Here is a 24,427-nt window from a genome sequence, read left to right as displayed (position 1 = left end):
GATAAGACCATCGTAAATTAATCTAATTATCATATGTTGAGCACATTCCTTTGGGTCGTTCTGGTTCCCATTCGAAGTCGGTTTCTTTTCCTTGTCATATTTGTTACTCCTTGTTGATGCTAACTCTCTATCGTGTTGTTCCATTTCAGGGGAAAGGTGACTCATGAAAGGTGTCCAGCATGTTCATCTAAGGCCATGCTGTGCTATTATTGTTGCAAAAATTATTCGATCCTCGTGTTATTAGTTTTTTGGTTTTGTTTCATCGACAAATAATAATTTTAACTGCGCGAAATAAATAATTCGCCGAATCGGGCATCGGGAACGGTGAGATAAACGGCAACAATGTTCAGCCGGCCAATTTACCACACATCGCCACATTGTGCGAGATAATGATGCCCAACAGCGAAGTTCAGCAATATTTGTATGTTAATCATATGAATGATATGTAAATATGCCATCGAACAAACAAATTCCCGTCGGCAATTTGCTGAAGCACGGGTTTTATTTCTTCCCCTCCCGACAGAGTTTGACTCGAAATTCGTACAAGCCATCAACACCACGCGTCGAGAACAAAACGGTCGATGCTCTGAAGACGTAGAAGACGTATCAGACGGTGGTCAGCGGTAAGTGCAGGGTGGCAACCCAGGGCCCAGAATTTCATCGTCGTTCGAATGGCGCGAATTGATGCCGAAGGACGTGCTCAGGCGGACGGACATTTATGACTTTATTATTTTATTTCCCACCGAGCAAAGGAGACATACATCGGCCCGAACATATTCAAAACTAACAGTTCCTTCCCTTTGTTTACCCCGGCGGCCCCGTGCGATCAAATGAATTTTAAAATGCTGAAACTAAAGGAGCACCGGCCAAAGCGGTCAAAACACACCACCAGAGTTTGATCAACTTCCCATCAAAACGCCGATCGTGGCTCATCAAAACATCGGAATGAAAAACGACTTTGGAAAAACGCATTTTTAATGACCGACGTGCGCATTCATTTATTTATTTTAGTTTTCCACCGGCGTACCGGGTAAGGTTCAGGGGGACACTTGTTCGCGTTGGGCAGGTTATGGGATTTGGTTTTGATTTACGTGCGCTTCCACTCCGCGGTCGCTCCGACACGCATCGCATAATCGTGGCGGGTGAAAAATGAGATATTTATTTGGTTATAATTTTTGTTTCGATGACACATTCCACCCATCGAGTGGATGGCGCATGGCGAACGATTGATTTCCCATTGTGCAGCCTTTATAATGGACTTTCCGTTCCATTCCACTCGGATGGGAAGACATTCATTTCCCTATCAAAAGGGGTTTCTAATGGTCAAACGAAGTTTGATCATAAATTTCGGCCAGACAAGCGTCATAAAACTGGCGGCCCCTAGTGGTGCGGAGCGATGAGTTTTAAACTGTTCATAATGTATAGAAAATAAATTTGTCCTCCATTTTTCTACTTGGTTTTGTAGAGTAATTTATAAGTAGCCACAATGGCCGCAAGAAAGAACTTCTTAACCGCTTCCGCTTGATAACCATCTTCGTTTGTTCTCATCTGAAGCGTTTAAAGGTCCGTATTTAATTCGAACGCATTTCGACACTCTTCATCTGCACGCACCAAATACATCACTACGTCAATCATGAGCCGCAGCTACATCGGACATGTTAATTACCGTCGAAACAACATAAAACCTAAACTCGTCGTAATGAGAGCTAATTTTACTTCTCGTGCCGTCTATTTGACGATATCTTGACGGCTCGAAATTGCTCTATTCATCGCGCAAGAATTGCCCTTGAAAGGGGTGTACGAAAGTGAGCCGGATAATTGGGTCATTTCCTGGACATGTGATATTCAAACGGTGTTTAGGGGTTTAAAGGACACCTTCTGGTTAAAAATGCGCTCCCTTCCGAAACGCCGATGCCGTAGGAGATGAAGTAATTTTCACCGAAAACTGTGTTGAACGGCACCGCGGGAAGGAATGTGTGTAATTAGTTAACACAATCTCCCTCCGCCCGTAACGGCTCGATTGGAAGCGCAGCTTGAGGGCCTATTCGCTGCAGGAAGACAAATTGGGGCTAATTGATCGCGACTGAAGCGGCGAACGGTTTGTATCTAATCTAATCAAACCCATTTCACGAAGTGAAGGCTTGATGGAAAATTGACCAAATTAAATTTCACGTGCTTTCGAATTTCCCGTTCAGTATAGGAAGAACAGAGCGCCGCGAATTCTGTAACCTGCGACTCGAGGCAATGGCACACGTCCTTCGCAGTAAGCTTCACCGGTTGTTTGATAATTTATTACTGGGTCGATGAATAACCCGATTCCAGCATTTGATTTACGCCATTCGAGCCTGTTGCCGGCCGACGACACAAACGGCAACACCGGTGCCGGAATATATGCCATCGGCAAACGGTTGGGCAAATCAATTATTTACAGAAATTATGCATTACTTTGCGAGCGATATGTGAGGCAGCAGTCGTGAGCTCGTTGGGTTCGGTTACGGCAATCAAAATCGAGCCTTCGCGCACATTTATGTACTCACCAGTCGCAGGAGTATTTGGCGTCCTGGACGCTCCTGAAACATCCGATCGCCGACACGGATGATGAAGCAAATAAGCTAATTTATTAGCTCACAATTCATTACCGGGCGCGTTTGCGATGGTTCGGGTTGGGCTTTGCATTCCGTGTAACTTTGATGGTGAGAGTGTATACATCCCTTGCAAGACCTGTATACGAAAAATAACGCACAACATCAAACGCCACTGATGACCATTCAAAGGTACACCACCAACGAGCACTTGCCTGGTCGAACATAAATTGCAGAATACAAGGCGACCCAGAAACATGAAGCATGAGTAAAAACAGCCACAGATATTTCTTGCGCTGCAAAACTGAAACACTCCAAGAATTCGAACGAGGAGTGGTAAAGCCGCGATCGCATGAATACCTGATGGCCAAAGCTGACTGATGGGAGGTCCACGAAGTGCAAAGTCGATACAGAGATATGTTCCACCTTTTTATATTGGTCTGTAGGGGAACACGAACTCGAAAAGAACATGGAAAAGAGTCAGGTGGAGGAAGCACTCTCGAAAAAAAGAGGAATACTAATTACCATTCGCACAGAATCGTACTTTGAAGCAGCGAAGGTTCAGGTCTGCAACGCGCTCCAGGGAAACTCATCAAAGTCAAGGAAATAAAAACAATCCCCGGGACCTGCCTATAACATCAGAAGACGCGACCACCGGCAAGCAGGAAGCGTGGTGGGGGTGATTATGGAATGACAAACCCATCACAAATGCAACCCACGTGCATGGGAACAATGACGGGAGGCGTCGGCCAAAGGGAGGTCCTGCGTTGGATATCATTAATCCGATGCGAAGGTGTGTCCCGGAGTCCGTGATATGCAGTTTGCGTTTCTGCGGTTTTCGGACTTTCGTTCACTGGTCTGGACTCCGGTCCACTGGTTGGTGGCGAACGGACCTGTTCTGCATGTGCAGGCGGCTAACTTTTTAGCGAATCGCAGCGATCGGACGCGTCCGTCATCGCCAAAGGAGACGTAAGTTAATGATATTTTAATTACGGAACCTACCGGGTATGGGAAGCATTCCAACTTGCTTCCTTCGGTGTGGGGTAAAAAATAGCAAAAGCGGCCATCGGTTGGCATCTGGAAAGATGGCGAAGAACTCACCGCAGCATAAAACGAATCAACGATGACTCTGAAATGCACTTTTGATGAAAGTCATGAGCTTTTAGTTTTGAGTAGTTCCGCGATGAAGGTGGATGCGAAGCAAAATAACCAAAACGAATGAATTAATCATGATTACGGTAATGATGATGGCTGACGAGCGGAAAGACGATAGAGACCGAGGGGGTAAAAGGGATATAAATAAAAATATTACAGAAGAGCAACCTTGAGGTGGATGCTAATTTGCGTGTTTGGTTTTATTTGGCGCGTTATTATTTCCGGACTTATTTCTACATCTTTGCTAATTAATGTTTGATGTTAGCAATCTGTTCCTCGCTTTTTGTTTCATATTGAAAGTAGTACAAATATACAAAGACAGCTCGTATACACGAACGCTCACATGTATCTAACGAAAAGATTACACATATTCTATTCAAGTACATTATTTGACATTTTAATGTTTCTTGAAGTGTTTTTATTTATGTTTTATAATATTTTAACTGTAATTTACCAAATTCAACTAATCATTTATGTTCTAGTTTACCTGTCCTTAGTACCAATGGCTTTTCTATGAGACATTTTTCAAAATTAATACTTTTCCTTTTTTTGTCAGATTTTGTTCCTCTTACATACGTCCTTATTACATCTTACCTTCTGTTAACATCAAAAGAACTAACAAATGGTTTTAAAAAATCAATTGCTTGACTTTGTGAGTAAATTTAAAAAAAAATGTGTAAACATTTAAAAAGCTACTTTCTATAATTCTTAAATAAATCATTTGAAAACAAAATAAAAACAATGAAATATGGTCCACAATTTGAGGTGCCATTCAAGCATAAATGACTTCCTCCTGCTGACATTCTACGCCGAGCGCCATCTGACTTAGAACTTAATTTCCCCAAGGGACATTCATCACTACCAAACTAATTAAATCGTTCAAAAATCCTCCTATAGGCGTTAAAGAAGATCTTTTCCAGTACGCCCACTAAGGTGCGTTCAGGTTCTAGGGAGCATAATTACATACATTACCCTTTGCTTTTTGATCCTTATTTGCGCCCATCCATTTCTCCATCGGAACCACTTAATCTTTCCTAGCACCATGGCTTGGTTCGGTGGTTGGCCAACACTTACGATCCGTCCCGCCGTTAGTCCTTGGATCCAACATCAACAAAAACAACAACAACAACAACAACGACGACCACATCCTTTCGAGGGTGCTGGATGGGCCTATCTTCATTTGACTACTGAAATAATAATACAATAAAACACCTCGCATTAAAATATGTTCCCCGCACGGCGGTGTCATGGTTTCGGAAATTATGGTCAAAGGAAAATAAAACCTTACGCCCTACGGTTTCACACTTTCAACTACCGGGTTTGGAGTTTGTCGAGGGTAAATCTTATCCCTGGGCAGAGAGGATGTGGAATTTGTGGAAAATTAAAGAGCAACGGAAGAAAACACCCGAACGAAAGCACAGCTCGGCCTCCTGCCATATTGCGAGTACACCAGCCCCGGTGAGTGCTTCCTGGGTTTTTATTACCTTCTTTGAGGTTATAATTTCAAGGATAATTCCCCCCACAGGCTACGCACCTAGCAGGACGCACCCTTAAACGACCACGCTTCGTCGGGACTTCTGATGATTCTGATCGGAACCGCTTTTCTTCTAAGAACATCCGCACGCACGGCCAAGGGTATTTACAGGGCTGTTGAGGCGTAATTACACGCTGTTATTAATACTTCCCCTTACCCACCCTCACCCACCACTACGAAGGTGAATTGAGCTGCCATCCTTGTAGCGCTGTGGCTTTTAAAGAATTCCTTCCTGCCAAGCACACACACACGCACACACACACCTCAGTGGCCCCTTGGAAAGATGCTACCTGAACCTTTTCGGGGTCCTTACGATGGTGCGGGCACCATCTGGAACACATCGGACAACATGCCCGCGCTCGGTCACGGTTGCGTTGAGAGAAATGATGATCCTTTCGGGAGCCGGGCTACAAAACTTTAAAAGCGGCCGGAAACGATGCGTGCCGCAACGGCGGTGCGCGAAACTCCGATGGTATTCCCATTAACATCTGCTCCCGTAACGTGTTCCGAGCCGGTGTGGCCGCGTCTTCCGGGGGCCGCGTCTTCCGTCGGAAGCTCCGGGGCACGCAGAATTGACAATTTGTGTCTCTTTACGATTACTAGCGCGGCGCGGGGAATCGTTTACATTCATTTCCCGAGACAGTTAGAGGTGATTTACCGAAAAGTTGTCCCACCTTCAATCCGGAGGACCCGAACATGGTGTAATTAATCGGGAACGGGAAGATCGGAACCGGGTCGCTCCAGGGTTTAGTGTGTTTCCTCTGCATGTGTAGGCATCTTCGGACGTGGCTTGTTGCCGGAAATGAGTGTTTGGCCGAATTCGATTAGTTTGGATGATTGAACGAAAATTCTTTCCCTCGTCCGGACCACCGCCGGCGTCCGGTATGTGGGACTTCCGCTTTCGGTACCAGCTCCCGGTACCGCTCCCAAAACCTCGGCCGAGATCAATCGGAATCTCCGTAATTAAGTGGTTAAGCTGCTGCTTATTAAGCTGTTTACGGTAGTTGTTCGGATAAAGTTCGAAACATTGGCCATCGTGAGCGTGAGCCGGCGGGAAGCGCGGCGGATTCCGGAGGAATCGTGCACGGCCTGCATACGTCGGCATTACGGCCGAACAATACTACGGGTTAATCCGGCGGCATCGACCAGAAAAGTCCCAGATGGCACATTCTGGCCCTTAATGGGATGAGTTTTTTGTCCCACTCTCTCTCTCTCGAAACCGGTACCGGTACCGGCGCAAAGTTTACCCTTTTACCGGGGAATCTGCTTCGGATGTGATTTTTCTCTTTATCATCGCCTTCCCCGTCATCGAGTTGTTCTACTTCCAAAAAACGCCTGCCAAAACTCCGGCCTCAGCCGATGCGTAACCGTTACGGTTCGATTACAACCGGCACGGATTGTTGGGCAGGTTTCGATTATGGGAAGCTGTTAGGGAAGTACTTTACGAGTGACTAACTGGCCCGCATCCCGTGAACCCCCCCCGTCGCCACTAGTTACCGTCCGTTTGGGGGTCGAAGGTTTTCTGATTATCGTACCGAACGCTGGGGATGCTAGGGGATGATGGTGGTGGCAAGAATCAAGTCACACTACACTACACAGCACGATTGAGTGACAACTTGTCGGGAGGAGTTTCGATCGATGCTCAGCTGTGTGTTCATTTTTGTAGAACGAATTGGACCGAACCGTTTAACGACCTTCGGGCGGAAGACATGAGGTGATGAGAGCCGGAAGAAGTTGCACGCCATTGTTAGTTTGATTTGAAGACGATCCTCTTGCTGATTTAGCTGGCATGTTGGTAATGTCAAAAAACATCTGAAACAATATGAGTTTCCTTACGAGAACAGCCGGTTTAAGCGTTCTAAAGGTCCCAAGCAGCTGTAAGATGAAGGGCACAAAAACATGCAACACATTCGCCATTCAATTTTTTATTTAAAAATTCATAAAACTTCAATGTAGACTAAACTACACATTTTTAACAAAATGATTGATGCATCGTCCACACAACCCGAAGTCGTAGAAAGTTGTATGAATGTAATCTCCAATCAGTATATTTCGAATCGAAATCGCATTACCGTAAAATGTACAAGCAATACAAGCAATGTACAAGCATTATATATTCTTTGTTGCATATGATACCGGTAAAGAATGTAACACAATTTCATTGCATGTTTCTACATGCAGTTGTATTCCGATATACATAAAAAATGTGTTGTGTGGGTTAATCTCATAAATTTACCCAAAAAACATTTCACCTTTTCTGCATCAATATATAACTCACATGTAGTTTGATCATTTTAACGTTACCATATTCTTCATTTACTTTCATTCAAAAGTAAATTCACAAACTCATTCAACCAAATGTATTTGATAAAACAAACAACTTAATGTGTGGCCCCAAGCAGCTGCTTAGTTTACTTACCGTAAGATCCGCCTTTGCTTACCAGACATTGCCATTGATTAACGCATAAATCAATTTATATGCTGGAAAATGCCAAACAATGTTGAATCAAGTGGCGCCATTTATCTGTTAGGTATTTTAAATCCTTTGATAGTTGCTTATCATTCTTTAAAAACTAAGACCTACAAAACGTCGATAATAAAGTTTCCCAAAGCATGTTTTCAAACAACAGCGTGTTTAATTTAACTGAACCAATTTGTTTAGTAATACAATGTCACATTATATCTGTGGTATAATACACTCAATAATGAAAATATTTGATCTTTTCCGATACATTAATAATTTTCTGAAGCTTTCTCAATATTTTTTACTTAATTTCACTTGATTTGCCTATGTTACTTTTTCCAAGCTGATCGCATCCAGTAATTGACGAAAACGTATGATACTTGTTCTGAAGTGAAAAGAACCGAATGATCAAACAAAGTTTGATTATGTTTTACATGTTTCACGACGGATAAAACGACTTTTCCAGTGTTCCAGTGTTCTTGAGAGACCGACATTCCTTCTGCTTCCATTTCGGTAATCCTGTTCCGCACCCGAATGGGCATGCTTCGTCCTTTTTCCAAGCGGTTCGACCAACTGCAGCAAAGCTCCGTATCACCAGACACGTCCCAGATCGGCAGGTGTTCCACCGTCACTAACTCACTCACAATGGTCCATCGAAGTTTTCGTCCACTTTTTCACACCCCCGTAGGCAAAGGTCGGAAAAGTCATCCAGGATGGCTGCCTTTTTCCTACGTGACACGAAACAATGGTGGCAAAAAGAGGAGCTGAACTTCAAACGAAACCGTGCGGGAAAAGCGGCATCACGAGCGGTAGGAATTCAAATTGATGAAGCTCTGATGCGACCGGGTCTTACCGGGAGCATTTCCATCAGCTGCCTAGGCCTCGGTATTGGTTCATTGTCTTGCGTTTCGTCACGAGAAGGTCGACTGAGCACGCCTCTGGGCCAACAAGGCCCCGGAAAAAAACACGCCTAAGCCCGCGAGGGAGTTGACACGGTGCGAACTACGCGTGTGTAGTTTGAAATCAATTAATTTTGTTAACTGATTCGTATCGAGCGGTGCTTCGGGGCGGATTTTCCGATGGGTAGGTTTCACTAGGGGTTTTTTTTTCATTGTTGATGTTTTGCTCCGGCTCTTTAATGACCCAACTCGAGCATCCCTTGGGACGTAGAGCACAAACAAAACAGCAACTGGCACACGAACAAGGACGAACTTGCAGCCAGGGAAGCAGGTGAGCAGCAGCGGTCTCTAAGCGTGTCACCATAAATTTCTTATCTAATGCGCCCTTGCGCCTGTCAAAGGGGAACCCTGAGCGCGGGAAACGGAACCTATCCCTGGGCGATATTCCATTATGCAGATGCACCGTCGAAGCCAGCGGAAAGACACATCGGACCGGAGTGCTCTGGGCCGGGGAGAAGATTATCGGTGGTGTTTGTTTGTTGTCACAGTGAACATAGTCGCCGAACACACAAGTCGCGACCGTCGATGGTTATCGCACCGCGGGGGAACATGTGGTCGGATCGGTTTTTCATCGCGACTCGCTGTCACTTTCGGTTTTCGGAGGCTCGATTCTTTGTGTTCGGATGTTTTTTTCCCGTACTACGCTCCATGACGCTACGGGATCCTGCCAAGAGCGTCCGACTGACAACTGGCAGATAACGGAGAATCGAGTAAAAAACTAAGGGGAGTGACATGGACTCAGTTGACAAATTCTTGCGTCCATCGCGGTTCACCACACTATTTCTAGGCCTCAGTGCTACGCCCCCTTCTTATCAGCTTAGGGAATGTTTATCCGTGTCGTTTCAATTTCAACTTCGAAATTACATTTCGTTAGCCCCCTTACCTTCGCTCGGTCCCGGACTTCCTCGGAACTTTTGGAGAATATTTTGTGCTCAATAGGTTTATGGCGACACGCTAAAACAATTTTTATTGCTTTACTGCAACCCCGGACTGCCGCTTCCTCCGCCTTCGTCTACAGTCCGATATGTAATTCATTTTATAGCACACTCCACCTGAAGTGTTTCCCAAGTCGCTTGGCCACAACCGGAACGTTTCGAACGTTCTTCCACACCGGGGGGAACGCACATGACTCACTTATCCGGAGCCCAGAGTTCGCTTTATTGAGATTGATGAACGGAAGGCACCGTCTCGGTTAGTCCAGTCGGTGACACCTTGTTTTTTTTTGTTCAGCGAAATATCGGCGAGTGAGACATGAGCCAGAGTGCGCCGATAGTTCGTAGGAGTTGCGTTCGGAATGTTGGACAATAAAAACAAACCCGCCACGAAACCGAACGTCACCGGTACGCTTCCACTCCGAAGGATACGTCCACCGTGAGGACCTTGCCCATAAAGTGGCCCGGTATTTATGAAGGTGTTAACTGTCAAACATGACCATCGGCTGCATTATGATCCGGGGGGAGGGTGGGTTTCTTTCTTTTGCGTTCCGATTTCACGATCGCGCTCCGCAAGGCACCGAGATTGTTCACCGTTCCGACTAAATGGCCGATCAACGCGGAGAAACAAACCCAGCAGGAAGCATGTCCGATGCCGGTGAATGGCGACAGTCGACCGGTGTGTGTGTTCTTTCCTCTAACCATTCTCTCCTTTCCGTTAGACACCCGTCCCCCTGGATGGACAACATAATCTTCGGACCACAAAGACGAACGAAACCACCCGCCAGGAGCGGAAAGCGAGATGAGTTTCGGTTCCAGCCGGTCGTCCACCGAAACTCACGCTGGGAGTGTGTAGAAAAGGTTAGCTCAAGCTGACCTGATAAGCAAGCAAAAAGGTGATATTGGTATTTGAAAGAATGAACAACTCGGCGGGCGGTTCGACGCTGAAGGAAATGGGAAAAGTTTTCATTCCTTTCGGATCTCACCATTTTTTTGTAAAATGAGAAATACAACGGAAACACAAAAGGTAGAGCCGATTGTCTGGCAGCTAATTTGTGTCTCATTAGAACCACCACTTTCTGGATCTTTTACGATAGGAGTTGAAGAATGATGCATTCTGCTGATTGTTTTTGCATCCTTTGAGTTTGTCTAGTTCCTTTAATCTCTCAGACAACTTTCTCCGCTGGCACCAGGAGTTTTTAGAAAGTTTTTCCTCGAAGTTGATGAAAGTGCACCACATGCCAGAATGCGTTGAAGCGTTTTTATTATTAGAACAAACCATTCCTAGACCCTCTGCAAGCATGCGGGGCGTCGTCATCGATGCCGTATTGCTGGACGCTACGACATTTTTGCAGTCCACCATGGTCAGCGGTCTGCCGTTATCGTAGATCAGTGTTGCCCGCATCGAGGTCCATAACTCGGGGCCGGAAATTTACAAGCGGAACGAACTCCGGGTCCTACCGGCCAAGCCACCGAGATACGATCGATTAGTGCATAAATGACAGCTTCTCACAGCGCCATCGTCCGCTTGGCGACCCTTCCGCTGTGAATTATTCTCGTGTAATAAATATTTTCCATCCAATAAACTGCCACCTCCGAGGAGAATTAATTTTCCATCGGCCGCCCCCGGCGATGGTGGTGGTGTCCGCAAACAAAACACATCCCAGGGCCGGGTGACATTTGAGCAACCGAACCATTGGGGGAAGGGGTCTCTTTTATGGGCGCCAGGTTTGATTCCCCTACCGCGGTGACGGTGGGCTTCCTTGTGATGAATGCACGAGATGTTGGCGGAAGTGCTGCCACGGACGCAGGGCGATCTACCCGAAACACCGGACGTCACACAACCGCAAAAAGCCGGTCAACCGTTGCGGTAAAATCATTCACTTCCCCTGCTGGCTCCGACCAACTCCCCTCCATTGGGTTGCCGCCTGCCGGATGTCAATTGAAATTGACCGCAAAATTTCTATTCTCCGGAATGACATAATTGATGGATTGTCTTATGCACCCCTCGGAGTCGAGGCAGTTACTCCGGACTCCGGCCAGCACCAACTCCAAAACCCCTCCGGACACACGAAAGGTGGACATCCCGGTGGTCCTGGACGATGGTGAAATAAAGTAGACCATTGGCACATCTGTCACCTCTCTGTGCCGATTGTACGGAATCGATCCCCGGAACCGTTTTGAAAGCTACCCTTCCATTACCAGAACGCCGGCAGAAGCTCACACGGAAACGGCATTAGAGACATCGACCAGCTCCGTTGCCGAACCGCGTGCCATCCTTTCGCCATTTCGAATGCCGAGGGGAATACCGCATCGTCGTTCCGCCTTTCTTTATTGAGGTTCGTAATTGATAAACATTTATGCACCATGCACACTACCGATCGGAAGATTGTTGCCCACCGAAACCACCGGAGAAACCGATATACCGCAGTCTAACTGCTGCACCTTTCCCAACGTCCATTGGCATCGTTCGGGATCGCGTTTTTGTGCACACCATCCATCTGGAAGGGACGGTAGCGAACCGAAATTCAATAATTGCTCTTTACCCCTCGACTGTGGAGGGTCAGCCTTTTTTTTGCACTCTATCTCTCTAAGCTAAGTGGACTATAAACCATCCTTAGTTGGGCACTTATAAATTACTCAAATGCTGAGGAAGAAGAAAAAAAAACCTTTTCATTACTGCAGGACCCTCGAACGGCTTTCCCTGAAGTGCTCAGCTGTTTCGCTTTATCTGTATTTTATTCTCTTTGGTTTGCAGTCTGGCAAGAAAAAGCGGAAATTTATCAAATGAAAAAACTGAGGTGAAACATATGGACAAGAGGAGAAAAGTAATAAAGGAATTGTTTTGGGTCGTAAACCATCGATCGAGAAAGTTGAAAAACAAACATTAGTTATGTTTCCGTTCTTAAAGGGATTGTTTCCACGTCGAACATGATCGGATCCTATATCAAACATGATATTGTATTATTTATGAACATTATATCTACCACGAGGGTTTCAAAGTGACATTTGAGAACCACTAATAAAAAAATATTTAAAATAAAAAATTTTAAAGTCCAACAAACAATCAAGAAAAACAAATATGTCTAATGTAAACGTTATACGTGTAAATTTAGTTTAGAGTACCACTACATATTACAAAAAATTACTTGAACAAAAATCGAAATTCACAACTTGCAACAGAGTAAATAAGAAGGAAGTCAGGAGTTAGAGATAATTTTTTTTTATGTTTGAAGTATTTACTACTTTTTTTTGATTGTGTCAATTTTATTGAAACTTTGATCAATACGAGATTTCAAATCCGAATCAGTTAACAAACATCCTTGAAATAGTTGAAAAGTTAGTTCTCTTCTTCCAATTTTAAAGGAATTTTCTTACTTTGTATGCTTTTGACTCTTCCGTCAAAAATTATGTTATAATTGTTTATGCCCTAACTATATCCGACACGAATACTGTTTAATAGCATATATCACATTAAAATACAAAAGTATATACGATTAAAACATCTTAAACCAAATTGACGGAGAGTAAATGTTCATAAAAATCAGGAATTTTAGAAGGTATTTGGTTGTTGTCCACTTTGTCTTGATACATTTTCATGATATAAATTTTACGTTAAGTGTGACTTTCATAAAATTTAAAATCCATGCTCAAAATCAGTTCAAATCACAAAAATCTTCCGTTATCCAAATTATTAAGGTCTAATCTTCGTCGTTAAGTCTGAATATAAGAAGCTTTGCTTCCCTTTTCACTCAGAACCACTCAATTTTCCGATTTATGATGCGTTGGGAAGTGCAATCGGTTCGCCCTATTGCATCCCGGGCAAAGCTAAACTTGATGTATTTTATTATTTTATTGCACTCGGTCTAGGCTCGTAGTTTAGAAGTGCTAAGCCAGCAGAAAAGGAAAAACTAAAATCCATTAACGTTACGACCCAGCATTAGCGGCCGTGTACATCGTTTTTGTTCCATTCCATTTCTACGGAAATGCATCCCGAAAAGTGAAACCAGCATAACACCTTTCAAAGCCTGCAATCGCACCTTCGGCTGCATTTGTTTTTCTTTTTCGTTGGGATGCATTTCCGCCGTGAGCCGAATATGCGTTTGCTGTGGACGATGGGGCGAACGGTTCCAAACTGACCCGGTGGAAAGGTAGACAGGTCTGCGGTAGATTGATTTCTGAATTGCACTTAGTTTTACAAGCATTTTCGATTCCGAAAAATGGATCCGGCCACAAAGAACCGAGCTTGGATGGCAGCGAAAACGGGACGATGGAGTGCTGTCGTGTTTACGGCTCGTTTGATAAATATTTAGTGCAGTTTTTAATACACTTCCGTGCCCAGCTCGCCCTATCCAGCGGAGTTTCCGGCAGGAGTGAACGAGAAACGAGGGCAAAACAAATGCCCAATCAGACTACAAGTGCACCGTTTACGTGATGAAAACTGTCGAAACCAATCGCTCTTGGTGATGATGTTGATCACCCTCATCAGGCTGATGGCATTGACCGCCACGAGAGCTAGAGTGCTGAGCCGGCATTGTTGGTTCGGTGGAAAGTTTCCACAGTTTGTGAGAGACCGTCTGATGTGGGTGGGAGTTTGTGAGAGAAAAAAATGTCTAAACAGTCCTGTAACACTGGGCATACCGTTGTGGTCGTTAGTGCTGCATATCATCAGGCCGCTACCTCGGAAGAACAACAGCCTGAAGTTGACTCTGGTAAAACAAACATCGGTTGGAAACAGCGTCAGTAGTTGCGAAGAAATAACACCCAATATCTCTCGTCGATCATCTTTCAATTGAGATCGTAAAGTTCTTCATCTTCACATCGGGGAGGAGAATCAGCACCATCAGGTTTCTCCCTGGATAAACACAATCCTTCCACTGGAATGGTCCAGCGCATTCTGTTGCCAACGTTCCTTCGTCACCTTCCAGCTCACTGAAAACCTGCAGCTTCTTGAGTGTGATTGAGAATGCACTCGAAACACGACCCGTATGCAGAGGCGGCAACCGTTGCCAGCTTCCCGACTCCGCTCGCATCGAGATCTTATTAGATGCATTTATCTTTCGCCTTCGAACCTCTTCACATCCCACACCTTCCATCCTTCCTTGCGCCGCTTTTTCGCCGAAGCTGAAAAATGGACAAACTCCGAATGATGATGGCGCTGCTCGAACGCTCATGATGTTCCTGTCCACAGGCCTGCAAGCGTACGAGAAATACAAATGCACTCTCATCAACACGGTACCTTCCCTCAGCCCGCTTCCTCAGCCACCTCATTCGTATGCCCGCTTTGGTGAGTCTCTTGAGTCTTCGGAATTCAAAATCAATAAATCACATTTTCAACGAAGTATGATCGATTGACTTCGGTTACCGGGGCGCCCGGGGAGGGGCCAGGGGGCGATGTGCAGGCTACGACCGTCGGTTTCCCCAACTTCATATTCCGATGCTGCTCCACTCCAATCATCGTGTGGAAAAGCTCTTCGAGTATCCATCGAGATACGTTCAGTGTGAAAAGTCACCGAGCAACTGTCTTCTGGGAGTCTTCTACCTCACAAGTGTCTCCTATGTTCCTCCCTGCTCCGCTGTTGAGCCATCAGCACGTCGAGTGGTGCGAGAAAAGGAGGCCGATGAAAGGTGATAAAGTGAATCCGTCAGTTGAGCTGTAAGATTCCGGTGAAATTTTACATCGATATTCAATTTGATTATCACAACACATAGCATTCGATGTGTGTGTGTGGGTGGGAAATATCTGCATGATCACATCGGAAGTAAATTGGATCAAGTCGAGAACAATGGAGTGCGAGGTGTCTGGTACTCATAGGGTGCAGCTCGATGGAAAAAATGTTGGAAATGTTATTTGAATGTTATTTGATCACATTGGCTCTGGAATATTTTTATTTCGACCGGTGTACAGTTATTTTTGGACATACATCAATATCTGCTCTTAATTAACATTCTGTTTGAGGTGAAAACATTGGTCAAATGACCGATTTTGTATTATTTTAAAATAAATCATTCTCATTTGATAAGTCGGAAAAGAACAACTTTACCATTATATTTTTGAATCGACATTCATTTTACTCCACAATCATACTTTCATGCATATTACCATGAATCGTCTTTAGTCTTTTTACGCCGATCATAACTTTTGACATCGAAAATTGAATCAATCCGTGGAAATCTTCGCCTACTACGTGCAAACTCGACCAGGGGCGTATTTACACCTGGTTTACGTGCTGCGTACTCGCTGGTGGGTCAAAGGTACAAACCTCCAACTCCAATTTCAAGGCATGCTTATTTAGAAAATATTTACTCTTTACCAGCTCCAATCGAGTCGCACTTGACGACATTTGCACCGGGGCCCCAGATTGGCCTTACGCTTTCCAGGAAATCGTCAAAAAGGGGAATCGAAAATTTGAATGAACATAGGGAAAAAAAGACCATCATCTCGTTGGAGGTTGCATGGGTTTTCAGTTGGCATGGTACGTGCAACCGGAGCCAGCATGCCTGGAGCCTCAAGTAGGCGAGGACATCTTTAATAACATTCAAAAATCTCATTGACATACGATGACAGCGCCCCGAGGGAGATCCACACCGAGATTCCGCCACGGGTGAAGCCTTTAAAACAAACGTTGGCGGAGGCGGATGCCTTGGGTTTGCACATAAGAGCCGCCGTCGCAAACGCTGTTCGATTGATTGCCGGGCGGGATGGGTAAATATTTCCAGCGAAATGAATTTTTTATTGAATTTCGAGCACTTGCCATGATGTCGCCACTCCAGCGGTTGTTGACAGCAATAAATTTACATTCAACTCCTACGCGCTCGGGTTCCCTGGAGCCTCGGAGCAGGTCGAAGATATTGATTTTTGTACTCCACTTGAAGAGGAAAAGCCGTATCACGATGTGATAACAATCAGCGTCTGGAACTCCTTACACACCTCTTCGTAGAAAGTGGGTGACACAAAAAAAAGGTAAGGTTACGAACCGAGGGCGCTCCCTGCTATGTTATTTACTTTTTCGGTGGATATTTCACCAATAATTAGACGTTTGATAAATGCGATTAACCTCTTATTATTAAAAGGTGGCACTAAGCTGGTACCTTGTGGGCGTATATTCGGCAATACCGCGTCACTTTTAATAAGCTCCTGTCAAAAGCAAGAACAAATTATACTGAACCCTAGTTTCTTCCTTGGATAAATCGGGGGGAAATCAATCATTCGCAAAAATGTGGCACGAGTTGCGTGTCAGGTGTGTTCTTTAGCAACATCTAGAGAGGGTCCACTAAAATGCTTGCATGGAGTATGTTTCATGCGTACCACAATCGCTACTTACGGCAAATACGTCATCGTTTTCCTGTCTACAGTCAAAAAGAACCCAAGTCCGAACTCCAAGAAAAAAGGTTACAAACGAAACATGCAACCCGGAAACATTTAAAATATCAAGCAATCAGGTTTTTCTACGCAAAATGGGAATCATTTCGGAAACGAATTCAACATTCAAAAAGCAAACACGATAACGAGCGGCTCTTCACTGCAAAGGTAGGCTATTTTTATCCCATTAAAAAAGGGGGGTCACCTTGAACATTTTGTGCCTGTTGTTCGAACTTTGTTCGTATCTTAACGCTAAACTACTTCTAACCGGCTTGCTGTCCCACCAGCTTGGGGAATAGATTGGGTAGGAGATTACCCAACGGGGCACCCAACGGTGTGCCCAGCGGAAGCCCTGCGAACGATCCGCTTATGCTAAACGACAGCGGCCCGGACGCGGACGAGCTCGCCGCGGAACTACTGGAGGAAGCGCCACTGGACGCGCCACTCGACGCTCCGCTGAAGGCACCGGTCTGGGAGCCGCCTCCACCGCCCTGGTTGAAGCTCGACGACTGGCTAGACGAGGACGAACCCGTCAGGCCACCGGGCCCGGTGAAGGTGTTCGACATGGTGTTACTGGTCGCACCGGACACCGACCCATCCTTGTTCGTCTGCAAGCTCTGGCTGGAGGCGGAGTTCTTGTTGCCCTGCACGCCGTTCTCGAAGAACGTTTCGGAGTTAGTCTGCGCGTTGCTCGATGACTGACCGAACTGGTTCTGGTTCACCGAGGATGATCCGGCGTTCGCCTGCTCCTTGTACTTGTCCTTTTCCCGGATCGACATCGTGTTGGCGTTCGAGTTGGACAGCTGCAGGTTGCCCGTGTTCTTATCGAAGTTGGCCGACTGGCTGTTCGCCTGGTTTTGGCTGCCGGAACCGGTCGCCGTCTGGAAGTTTTGCTGCTGCGTGTTGGCCGCACTCAGCTGCCCGGACGAACCATCGACGGCCACGTTACCCGACGTGCTCCCAGCCGCATTCTGATTGAACACACCGTGCTGGTTCTGAACGGTTTGCGTCTGACTTTGCGATCCACTGCTCTGTTGGAATCCATTCGCAACGTTCTGCGACTGACTTTGTGCTCCCGCCTGCGAGCCAGAGACTCCCGCCAGGTGTACGGGTGCGGGTTTGTGTGTGGGTGGCTGTTTGTGGCTAGTGAAACGATCATCATCCTCGTCGTCGGGGAAGTAGATGGCGTCGACGTCACGACGCACCCGTGCAGGAGGCTTCACCCCGAGGGATTCGTAAGTCCAAACCATGCCATCTTCACCAAGCGTCTGAAGGTTTAACTCGGGAGACTTACTTCCCTGCTGTTGTGGTGGCGGTGGTGGTGGTGGTGGTGGCGATGGTGTGTTGGGGGCAGGTTGCGCAGGCTGTGCTGGTTGTTGAGGTGGACGTTGTGGTCGTTGTGGCTGTCCGAAGAAGTTCGGAAAACCACCGGGAGCTGGTTGACCAGGGTTAAAAGTTCCCTGCGCCAAATTACCGGCCGAGTTGACGGCTGTATTCACTAGACCTCCAATCTGATTGAAGAGGTTCGGAAAGAACTGTCGCTTTGTTCGTTTCACCTTATCGTCACCACCGAGGCGGATGTCGATATCGTACACGGCGTCATCTTCATCTTCAACGTTGTCTCCTCCTTTCGGGGCGGCTGGTGGTGGTGCCACTGGTGGCAGATTGTCGGGACTCCAACTGTTATTGTCCGATGTTGGTGGTGGCGGTGGAGGAGGAGGATTTACTGGTGGTGGATTTACTGGAACTGGTGGTGGAGGTGGCGTATTGACTCGGGGTGGGTTTTCTGGTACTGGTGGTGGAGCCGGTACCGGTGGAACCGCTGGTGGTGGGACCGGTGCAGGAGGAACTGGTGGGGGAACACTTGGAACGGCCGGTGGAGCAGGTGTAACCGGAACTGGTGGGGGACTATCTGGCACTTTCGGAGGAGAGGTCCATTCGTTGGGACCACCAGGTTGTACGGTAGGACTCGTTGGACTTAGAGGAGGTACTCCAGGAAGGGAAGGATTCTGCGGTTGGAATCCCTGTCCTGGGCGATTTCCGTGAGGTCTTCCGTGATGCGATGGTCTATCCTGCACTCCATGGCCAAACGGTGGACCTTGCCCGGGTATTCCTGCTCCAGGATACGGGAACGGATGCTGCCCATGTTGGTTAAACCCAGGACCTTGCTGTGGATCGTACTGTCCATAGCCACCTCCGTAGGAACCACCAATGCTCACCATCCCCGGAAGGAACCCGAATCCGATACCCAACGGTCGCGAGACTGCATTGAACGTTTGTCCGATCTGTTTGTTCACGTTATCGAAAACTGCGGCCGTGTTTTTCGTCACCACGTCAAACAAATTTCCGGGCTGACCACCGTACCCATACTGCTGTGGCATGCCGTAGTATGGGTTGTATCCGAAACCGGCTCCAATCGCTACACCCTGGCGGCCGTAGCCGTGCTGATGCGGCCCATGGCGGTGATGGTGGTCGTCATCGTGCTCGTCCGAATCGTAATGATGACCATTTACACCTAAAACGGCAAGAAACAAAACGTTGCGCATTAATACTCTTGGCTCTTATATTAGAAAGGGTGAGCTACAATGTATGTTAAAAGCACTTTAAAGGGAGGTGATCTTTATATCACCTTTGTGCGATCTTACCTTGCCTTTGCGAACACAATAAGAGCAAACTACACGCTATCAATACCCGTATCATCGTTCAGCCTTTCGTCACACCTGAGTACAGTTAGTTCACTCGAGTTTTCAAACCTTTTCGCCGCACTTCGGCATTCCTTTCGAGAACTATCGCAAATCGAGCTGCGTTCGGTCCGAAACGAGTCTGTCCGGAAGACGGTACCACGTAGAACTGAACGTCGCTAGATCAACAACACTCTGCAATCTACGGATTCGCTACCCCAAAACCTCTGAAGAACTGGTTTTTCCCCGTGCAGCTCAAAACCCGTATTCGGCCGGTGGTGACGGCGCTGGGGTGGGGTGGTCTCGTCCATTGCGTACAGCTGGTCGGCGACGGTCGAGTCGGACAATACGTCGGCATTGAAAGCGACAAAAACCAGAATCGAACACATTTCGCACGGCGACGGTGTGCAAGGTGGCGTGGCAACTTAGCACTCGCCGCACGGCAGCTCGGCGACGTCTTCGACCTCGTCTTCGGCCAGCATCTCCAAAAACTGGTTTGGCGTGCTTGCCACGCTCCGCTGGAACTCTGCCCTTCGCCCCAACACCCGCAGTCCGAACGGAAGCGAACGTACAACGTCCCGCTTCGGACGGCACTCCACAACCACACCCATGAGGGTGGCGGAGAGGGGTTACTCGATGCCAAGGTTGATGACGATGCGATCACAATCGCCCGTACGTGCCGATGCAAGCCGAGACTGTATATTCATTGACAGTAGTGTTGCTTCTGTGCGATCTTCCAAACAACAACACACCGGCGCTATGTGTGTGCGTGTTACTCCTGGGACTCCCTTAGTCTCGGGGTGTTAAGTTGGGGTTTTTCAGAGCACCAGTTCACCCTGCTTGGTGGATATTTGCTAGGACCAGTTTACTTTCCATAGACAACGGTGAGGCATATCAATATCGAGGACGATGTCTCAGATCCGCTCTTTGGGAAGTTCCGATTTTCCGTTAATTATTTAATCGGAAACTGGTTTCCGATCGCGTAGAAAGCCGTCGGCGTTGACGTCATCTGAGAAAGCCACTTCATTTTTGAGAGTTTTTGTAAAAACATAAGAAAATTAATTTAAAAAAAAAAACATATTTATATAATCTCACTCAGTTATCTAAAACAAGTTTTGCTTGTACTTCTTTGTTAAAACCATATCAAAAAGCTAATTTCAAAACATTTGGCAAACTGAGATAAAGTCGTTCGATTCCTACAGATCTATACTGACTAACAGGAAATCCCCAGTTCCGCAGATTATTTCATGCCTTACCAAGCTCCGAAGTAATCAGACTAAAACACGCCTCACAACATTTTGTCCAACTAAACCCCAAGGAAAGAGAGCATCATTGAATTCCATCTCATAGATTCAATAGAGCAAGATTCCTCCGGAGTTACTACGAAAAAGAAAACAACATGGGGGGATTCCTTCAAGTTTGTGTCACAAACACACCCTTGAAAACTCTCACTCAAACCAATAATCAACCTTGGCGAGCATGATCGCACGTTTGAAGTACTCGTAATCATCACTTATCACGTAAGGTCAGTGAAATCAGGTTTCCTGAACCTAACAGAGTCCGTGATGCTGTGCCGTTTGCTCATCCCGGACTGCTCAGTACTGCTCGTGCCTTGGCGTCGTTCGAACCATCCGCAATAGTAAACCACACGAGCAACATTAAAGATGCCGGCGAACTACCTAGTGAAGTATGCCGTTGTGGTAGGTGTTCTGTCTTGTGTCGCCTTGGTACTCGCTCGCCCCGGTTTCAACGATGCCGTTGTGTTCCCTAAAGATGAAGAACCGCCGCATTCACTGCCGGTGTTTTTACCTACTGGTGGATCGGGCAAACCTAAAGCTCCCGGAGTTCCGATGGAGTCGAGTGCCGCTTCAAATACCGGCTCGCAAACGGTGATCGGACCGGATGGAAGCGTACAGCAGCAAACGGCCGGCGGTAGTCAGAGCGCCAACCTTGCCGCCGACGGTAGCAAGGGCCAGCTGAGTGCGACCAACACGCAGCAGCAGTCGTTCCAGTCCGGCGACAAGTTCCAGAGCCAAAATCAAGCGCAAGGCCAATCGGCGTCATTCGATAAGGACCATCAGGCGCTGTCGAACGCCAACACCAACACGAACACGGTCCGCGATGGACAGAACGTGCGCGAACAGACATCCGGTGGGGCCGCCTCTTCGCTGCAGACGGCGCAGGGTAGCCAGGCGAGTCAGGCGCAGACAAACAGTGAATCGTTCAAGGAGGGCGGAAAGCAGGGAGACCGATCGACCGGATCGGCTCAAAGCCAGAACATTGGAAAGGATGGGTCCGTATCGGCTTCGAACGCCAACACCGGCTCGGAGCGGGTCGTACTTGCCGATGGCACGGTGGTAACCAAGTCGACCAGCTCTTCGTCCTCGTTCCAGGTCAGCGGAAATACAAAAGCATCCTCACAGTCGTTTTCGTCTTCGTTCGGTGGATAAGTTAACATGTGTCCTCATTCTACATTGTTTGTGCCAAAATAAATTTCAATTACTCGTGACCTCAAGGAACTAACTGGAGTAGTATTTTTGTCAGTTGTTGTGTATTTCATCGCTGTTTTTGCAGTGTATAACACATTGATAACGATTTTGGTTGAATACCAAAGCAAATGTTGGTCAAAACAGTCTTATCTGAGTAGAAGCGAAACAAAGCTGCAACTTTGACCTTCGAACTAAACATGTTGACGCAAAATAATGCTTGAATTAAATCCTCGATCATCTGCTTCAATCCAGTTGTAAATAAAATCTTTTAATGTTATAATGTCAGTCAATGACAAACCTTTTACAAGTTTCTCAGTGTTTACAAGAGTGTCCAATAATAAAATCAAACACAATTCATAAGAAATCAATAGAGAAACGCATCCACGCCTGATATACGGAAGGTTCTCACGCGAGGTGATCATCGGACGCATTTCCCAGACTTCCTCTAATCGCGCTCTACAACGAGCCGTGTCTTACTGGTGTGTTTATTTTTATTTTCGTTCCTCTATCGGAATGTTCGATATTTCTTACCGGCTTCTGCTTCGCCTGCAAAGCCTACTGAGTCGACCCGAGTAGCCATTAGCTGGTAAATATTGTTACCACATTGCTACCGAAACCGATCAATGGTTCAATCCATGGAACGCGGAGATGCATTGGTATTTCTTTTACCTCCTCCGACCCTGTACGAGGATGCCTGAACAAACAGAAACCACAACGACGCTGTCATACATCACCATCACGTGGTTAATCTGGGCTCCCGGTTTGACTTCGCCCTTCTATCCTCGACGCGGTACCATGGGTTGCCCTCTATCATCATTCCTCCAGCTGTCAGTTTAATCCCGTCGGTTTCAGTGCCACAATTGAACGGGAGCCACCACTCCAAGACGGCCCAAAACGAGAGCCCGCGTCGCGGCGATGATGGAAATCGTTTCCAACTGTTCTTCTACTTTCCACCGATTAGCTTGACGGCGTTGACAAAACGGTGGCAATTGGAGTCATTATTTGGAAGGAACCCTCAGACAACCTTCTTGCCAGTTAGGCAGAGTTTAGTTCAAACCAGATACAGCTTAAAGTGTCTGCCTACACCACGCTGACAACGTTTTGTTGATGCTCCATCGGGTTGATTGTTGCGTCTCGAGTGTTTACAGATTGTTCCGCTGAGTGGAAGTTGAGCGCACGCCTTGGTTAATCCTTTCCCCTCGGCAAGTGCTAGCCTACGTTTCGGTTCCTTTTTCCCAGGGTATTCGCCAGAACGTGTGGCAAATGTTTGAAGAGCTTCCTACTAATCGCCGCTCTTTCGACGTCCGCAGGCGTCTTAATGGCACTGGATCATCCCTTCGAAAGGCGGTTTGTATATTTATCATCTGACTCACCGATTTGTACATGAGATGACAAGGGCGTTAAGATCGTGTGAAAGGAAAAGCTTGTAGATGTTAAGATTCATGAAATATGTAATTGAAAGAAATCTTACGTGAATTACAAACTTTGCGATATGGAAAACAGCATTTACTCCCTACCCTCGTGTAAAAGGCGGATAACCGTGAGGAACAAAAAACCTGTTTCCAACAGATTGAGTTGTTTCCCATGCGCAACTATACAAATGTACAACAACCATACAACAAAATGCATCAATTCATCCAAAGCTCGTTCTCGAATGTCCATCGACAAAAGATTATTGCAATATCTTGTACCATCCACGCCGATTGGGTCATCAGCACTTCGATCGGCTTCAGAATATGACACTCGATTGTCGATTATCGCAAACGACAGTAATATCCGCCTTGAAAACGGCCATCGTACACTGAACGACCTCATCGCCGTTATGCGCTTCCCATCGCTCAGCGGGACCGGACTGGGATGTTGACGTTGCTCGTGGGGAAACGAGCGGATCTTTTCCGTAAGATGAAACCACGCAAAGGACGAAGCACATGAGCGCATGAATAAAAGCCGGAACGGAAATGAGCACTAACGTGAGCGAATGTGGTTATGCGAGTGCGCTCTTTGCGGCCGAGTTGTCACCGTGCGTTTGTGGATTATAGCGGATTATGCAGGCACAAAGCAGACTCCGGTAGCATCGATAACTGAGGATGGTGTTAAATATGGGGAAAAGGAAAAGGTGCCGCAAAAGCGATTACATAAACATTCTTACACTACACCCCGTAAGAAGGAAAAGAACCAACCGACGAACGGCGACCGGTAATAAAGAGGATCTATTTTTGTGCTTTCTCTTCAGAAGGCTGATCCCTCAAAGAAAGCAAACAAGAAACC

At 46.6% G+C, this 24,427-nt stretch overlaps 2 protein-coding genes across 2 annotated transcripts in view; one reads left to right on the top strand and one right to left on the bottom strand.

The window, feature by feature from the left end:
- LOC131267160 (trithorax group protein osa-like) overlaps positions 1–20,281 on the bottom strand; it is a 61,671-nt gene extending 41,390 nt beyond the window's left edge. The window contains exons 1-3 of the mRNA XM_058269950.1: positions 20,107–20,281; positions 17,262–19,504; positions 10,260–10,334 (exon numbers count right to left, since the gene is read on the bottom strand). Of these exons, the coding sequence (XP_058125933.1) occupies positions 10,260–10,334; positions 17,262–19,504; positions 20,107–20,281 (2,493 nt within the window). The remainder of the gene's footprint in view (positions 1–10,259; positions 10,335–17,261; positions 19,505–20,106) is intronic.
- Positions 20,282–21,334: 1,053 nt separating this feature from the next.
- Positions 21,335–22,120, top strand: LOC131267153 (sericin-2-like). The gene has a single exon (XM_058269936.1). The coding sequence runs from the start codon at positions 21,335–21,337 to the stop codon at positions 22,118–22,120; it is 786 nt and encodes a 261-aa protein (XP_058125919.1).
- Positions 22,121–24,427: the final 2,307 nt, after the last annotated feature.

The sequence above is a fragment of the Anopheles coustani genome, chromosome 3 (genome assembly GCF_943734705.1).
Source record: "Anopheles coustani chromosome 3, idAnoCousDA_361_x.2, whole genome shotgun sequence".
Classification (NCBI taxonomy): Eukaryota; Metazoa; Arthropoda; class Insecta; order Diptera; family Culicidae; genus Anopheles; species Anopheles coustani.
The sequence above is the reverse complement of the archived record's forward strand: the minus strand, read 5'-3'. Positions and strand labels throughout refer to the sequence as shown.